This window comes from Xyrauchen texanus, chromosome 24 (assembly GCF_025860055.1).
Source record: "Xyrauchen texanus isolate HMW12.3.18 chromosome 24, RBS_HiC_50CHRs, whole genome shotgun sequence".
Classification (NCBI taxonomy): Eukaryota; Metazoa; Chordata; class Actinopteri; order Cypriniformes; family Catostomidae; genus Xyrauchen; species Xyrauchen texanus.
Window position 1 is genome coordinate 38006934 of NC_068299.1, and position 6000 is coordinate 38012933.

General features: G+C 41.7%; 1 protein-coding gene across 1 annotated transcript in view; it reads left to right on the forward strand.

Annotated features, from left to right (window-relative positions):
* Window positions 1–4815, forward strand: part of LOC127617767 (dystonin-like) — a 45027-nt gene extending 40212 nt beyond the window's left edge. Inside the window, exon 24 of the mRNA XM_052089845.1 lies at window positions 3345–4815. Coding sequence (XP_051945805.1) covers window positions 3345–3601 — 257 coding nt within the window. The 3' untranslated portion in view covers window positions 3602–4815. The remainder of the gene's footprint in view (window positions 1–3344) is intronic.
* The last annotated feature ends 1185 nt before the right edge of the window (window positions 4816–6000 follow it).

Genomic DNA, 6000 nt, shown 5'->3' on the forward strand with positions numbered 1-6000 from the left:
TGCATTATATATTCATCAGTAAATAAATGCATTAATATTTGCTTATCTTTACTGTAGTAATGTTTCTAAAAAAGGAACACAGGTCAGATATCTTATTTTTATCTGTAAAGCATTTCGGATTATTTATTTATTTTCTTTTTAATTCAGTAAATGATGGGATATTCTCATTTAACGCAATCTCAGATTACATCTCGGGTTACTTGACTGTAGCCCCTGTTCCCTGATAAAAGCGTAACGAGATGCTGCGCTGACTTATCGCTTTGAAAACAACTTTAGGTGTGACCAGCTATGAAATTGACCAGAATTTATAGCCTCTGCTAGTGACATCATTGGATGCACCTGTAGCAGGGATATAAATAGATGCTTCACAGGGACATCGTCAGGTATTTTGTCTGAAGAGCAGTCCTGGGGCATCCCAGAGTGGCAATGAAGCGCAGTATCTCATTCCGCTTTTATCAGGAAACAGGGGTTACAGTTAAGTAACCCAAGACGTTCCCTGTGAAAAAGCTACACTTTGATGCTGCGCTGACAGCGCTTTGGGAGCGAGAATACTCATGCCGCCGCACTGTGGATGTCCGGACCCCTTACGGTTGTGTATTGTGCTCACAAGAGCGCAAGAGGTCTCAGACATGAGCTTGTGATGTTGACTCAAGGACATAAGAGCCCGGAGTGGCATGAACATCCAGACCTTAAAAATCTTATGAATGTGTGCGGAGAGGACCAGCCTGCCGCATCACAAACATGCTGCAGAGGGACACCTCTAGCCACGGCTTTAGAGGAGGCGACCTCTCTGTTAGAGTGAGCCCTGATACTTAATGGCAAAGCTTGACCGCATGCCTCATAGGCCAGGGATATTATACAACTAATAGTTGCCCTGACTTATGCCACTGGCTAGTGCGGTGGACATAAGTCTGAAGGGCACGGACTGGACAAAGTTGTAAAGGTTCGAAGGGGGTCTCAACCAGACCCTCAAGGACTATTGCTAAGTCCCATTAAGGGATCCTGGTCAATCAAGGCGTGACAAGCCGATAGAGCGGCCACGTAAACCGTGAGAGTGGCGGGGCATGTGCCTGCTGACAATTTTTCCTGCAGAAAGTCCAGAACTGAAGCAATCTGGCAGTTAAATGGATCTGCATTATGTGAACTGCACCATCTTTCAAAGACACCCCATTTATTGGCTCCCGGGAGTCTTGGCCAGAGTTCGCCAGCAAGAGTCCTGCCTCTTACTGATAGCACCGCGCTGGCCGAACAGGTTATGGTTCTCGGAGATAATGTTTCTCCTCAACGGCTCGCCTTGGGCCTTCTCATCGACGGCTCGCCCTTCGTGAATGTGCGGGGTGATAGGGCTAGGCCGAATGGAAGAACCCGATATTGGAAGGCTTCGCCCCCGAAAGCGAACCTCTGGAACTTCCTGTGCTGTGGCAGAATTTCTATATGATAGATTTTGCAGTTCTTCCACAGTAGACATGCTTGCTCCGGTTTCACGGTAGTGGAAACCACACCGTTGAAAGGCGGAGGGCGGAGAACAAATTGAATTCTGTAGCCTTTTTGACTGTTCTTAGGACCCACATAGAAATACCTGGCAGAATTTCCACACTGCCAGGTTCTCTGAGATGGGTATTAATTTTGACACTTCCTGTTGAGGGGATGTCAAATGGTCCGTGTCCTGGACTAAGGCAGGAAGCAACGGTACACCCAACATTTCACTGGAAGCCTCTAACTCCTGATAAACCAGAGGCAGTGGGAAAGGAGAGGTTTCGTGGTGGTATCGGGAGGGTCGAAGTGGATGATACACGCGCCCCGTCCCAAGGGGGGCTACCCCACCAAGGCTTGGCGCAAAACTGTCAGGGTTGTTTCCTCTTAGAAATGACTTCCCAAGGTCTTGCTTTGGAGGCTGCTTAGGGCGACGATCCGGTCCCCAGTCTCTATGAGGGGTAGCACGACTCACCACGCTTTGTTTCTGGGAAGTATAAGGTTCCCTCCATGAACGAGAGAGCTCGTCATGGAGGTCATCAAAGAAAGGAAGGGACTGATGAGGCATTCCCTTCCCTTGGCCACCAGACAGAAATCTGTCCTCCAACTTGGAGTGTTTGGGGGTCTCTTGTACGCGTGGCCAGTCTAATTGAAGCCTGACCACCGCACGAGTAATCACCTCGAGTAATTCCTCAGATGATTTATTATCATGCTCGGAGGTGGGTAACTCTAAGTCCGCAGACTCAAGAGATCCATGGTCCCACTCATGAACCGAAGAGGTGCAGGAACACACTTCAGGATCACGGGAAGGACCAGCTGGATCTGGGGAGAGCGAGCGAGCGATAGGGACAGACTCGTCTCTCGCTCCTCAGCCAGATCCATACGAGAGCCCCACGATGGAAGTGTGGGCGCTGACTCTCGGAAGTAAGCAAGACGAGTGTGAAGCATTTTGACTGAGAACAGATTGCAATGCTCGCACCCACCCCAACGTAAGAGCAGCATGCTCTTCCCCCAAACATACAAAACAAAACTGATGTGTGTCCCTCTCATAGAGCGTAAACAAGGGAACACACAGCTTGCTCTGTCTTTCAGTAATTTTCTTTTCTTTTTTTTTTGGAGAAAAGAGAAAGGATTCTGCGCACTGCCTAACAAAATCTAACTCCTAACAGAGGAAAGTAGAACGTTTCTGACAGGCTTATGAAGCACACAAACACATACACACAGAGTGATCTGAAGACAAAAGATGCACCTGTGGCACATCTATTTATAGCCCAGCTACAGGTGCATCCAATGATGTCACCAGCAGAGGCTATAAATTCTGGTCATTTTCATTGATGTGTTGCACACATATTCACAGCTGGTCACACCTAAAGTTGTAGGTGCTCATGTCTGATACCTCCCGCGCTCTTGTGAGCACAATACACAACCGTAAGGGGTCCGGACATCCACAGTACGGCGGCATGAGTATTCTTGCTCCCAAAGCGCTAAGTCAGCGCAGCATCAAAGTGTAGCTTTTTGATAGGGAACAATAATGAGGATGAGATATATATATATATATTTTTTTTTTTGCAATACAGTAATGAGAACTGTTAGCGAAAATGTGCTTAGCTGTCATGAGAATAATGTCACAATTTAAAAATCTTAAAGGCACTAAACATTCAATTTCTCCTCATTTTCATCTTAATTTTCTTTAAACTAAATACAATGTCTTATTCCTTTCTTTGGATTTGAAAAAAATGACCGGACATGTTCTTTCACAGGTTTCATTAGATTCACTCATCTACCTTTGTGTAAAGTTTTGGTGCAAGCCAATTACTCTAGAGTTAGTATCATCACATTGATCTGTAACTGGCCTTATCCTCTCCCTTCAGGATCTTGTAAGATCACAAGCAGACCTGGCAGCAAAGCTGGAAGCAGAGGGAGCAGCCGCCGCGGTAGCGACGCCTCAGACTTTGACATTTCCGACATCCAGTCAGTCTGTTCAGACACGTCAGAGACAGTGACAGACTCAGGACGTCCGACGCCCCGCTCTGCTGCACGCCAACATGGAGGCAAGCCCTCTAAAATCCCGACTCCCCAAAGGAGGAACACCCCTACTAGCAAACTGGCCAAGACCACCAAGAGATAGTCAACAGTCCGGTCAAAAGAAGTGGCCACATTCTGTGCCATAATTGACTGAGACCGGACAGATGTAGATTCACACTAAAGACTGCAAAGTCTTTTTAAAAACCTGTAGCAAGATGTAAATTATTCTGTTGTGAACGTGAAGAGAAAGTTCATGTGGAGTGTGTGTGTGTGTATTGAATTGCAATGTACGTATTTGTCCTCTATGTGAATAATGTTGCATTGTTATTAATTAGTTTGATTGCTGTTTAACGAACAGCGAAAACAGACTGTATGTTGTTAGGTAAACTAACACTTTTCCACTTGTTTGTGTCGAGGGAGAAGCTGAATGTACAGTAATTTCCTCAAGCGGACATGCTTGTTGGCGATAATATGCCTCTGTATTCTGATAGGACACCACAATTATTTATTCATCTATTTAAAGTGCAATGACAAGATGCTGTTATACCTTTAAATGGCAATACAGTAATTCCAACTGTAACCACAGCTAGCGTTCTACACTACAGTTAACCCTGACCATTGTCTTTCAACTTAATCCGCAATGCATCTTATATCGAAATGGTCGGAATAGCATACTTCCATACTACTCTTACTACTGATGCAGTTCTTAGTATATATAACTGTGCACAGTATGCACATTTTCTATATGCATGAAATATTGAGATTACATGATACATTTGCCAAATATTTATTTGATCATACTGCAAAATATTAACATGTTTTTACCCAAAAGTGGATTAAAAATGTCAAATAACCTTGTTTTTTTTAAAAGATGATAACTGTATTTCACTCAAATGCAACATGATCATGTGACAGTACTGTAGCACACTACTGTTTCACTTACTATTAAGAAAAATATATACTGCACAGTATTCACTAAGTAGTATGCCAGTATTCTATTACTAGCGTAGACAATGCTTCTTTTGATCAAATCACAAATCGTGTGCCACCTAACTGACTAGAACTTTCTAAGTGCAATCATGTCTGTGTACTTTATGGTTACCTTTGATTTGCCTGAGTGATGAAGATTTCTCGCAACTTTTTTAATAAATCTGCTTGCAGAAGGCTCAACAATATACACAAGCCTCATCTATTTCCATCTGTCCAATGTAGTTATGATTTTCAGGGATGCATTTTGACTGATGAACATTAATGCTATAATGTCTTGAGCCCATAATTAACGAGTCTTGAGAAGTAAATAAAATGTTTTACAAGAAAATGATATATCTGCCTTGTAGCGTTTAGCAGTCCCTGTGCCAGGATATTTTGACAAAACAATCTTATGTAAAGAGGGCCAGATGGCCTTAAACGTGAGTTGGATTGATGCATGTCAGAGAACAAGTTGATGTGTACAGTAATCAGATAAAAGTGAGGTCAGCGATGATGTGCTGCACTAAATCACGATCTAATCCTTGTCAGTGTGTATAATCTCACAGAAATTCACACATTTATATTTATATCTGCCCTAGTTAGTAATGATAACAGTAGTATGAAACTGAACCAAAGAGCAAGCTTTTTTTCCATGTATATTTATTAAATTTTTATCCCAGCTTATAAATGCTTAGAGAGTTTCTCTCCATTTATAGACTTTAGTTTTAGTTGTTTGTTATAAAACAGCTTTTTTGTGCAAGGCTGAACTGCCATATTCTATTGCAGGATGCTGAGGATTAGCAGCAAATAATCACTGACCTCACTTTCATCTTATCTGATTACTTGTAAGCTATTTTTATTTTTGTATTTTTTTTGTCCAACCAGGATCAGGATGTAAGAAAAGATTTGAAAAGGTATTTCTAACGACTGACTTCTGGACCTAACTTAAAAGGGAAGATATATATATATATATTACTATTGCAAACTCCCCATAAACGATTGATTCCTAAATATTGCTGCTGTGGGAAGACTTGTAAAGCAGTGGTCGTGGAAGAAGATGGTGTGTGCTCACTGATCATTGAGAAAAGAGGCACAACATGTTTAAAATTTATTATTTTTTAATACATCATTTGAAATGGATATATTTGTAGACTCAGCTAACAAACAATGTAAGGGAACAGGTTTTTATAAAAACATATTTTTCAGAAAATTGACATTATCTTCATATCATATTATCTTTCTGTCATTTGTGTCAACTCCATCAGACACACTAAAAAGTGTGCCATTTTAATTTGATCCATCCAACAAGAGTGTAAATTCTTCAATTTTCTAATAATGGTGTTCAGTAAAGGAGTTAAGCAATAACATATTCTATACATTTTCTTTCTGTTTTCACACTATTCTGAGTTGACAAAATTTTAGATTTTTCAATCTTAACCATGGGTTGTGCAACTGAGACATTTTTTTTTTCCTCAGTTAAAGCTAACTCTATAACCAAACAAATTCCAAAATTATTCCAAATTTTTTTAAACA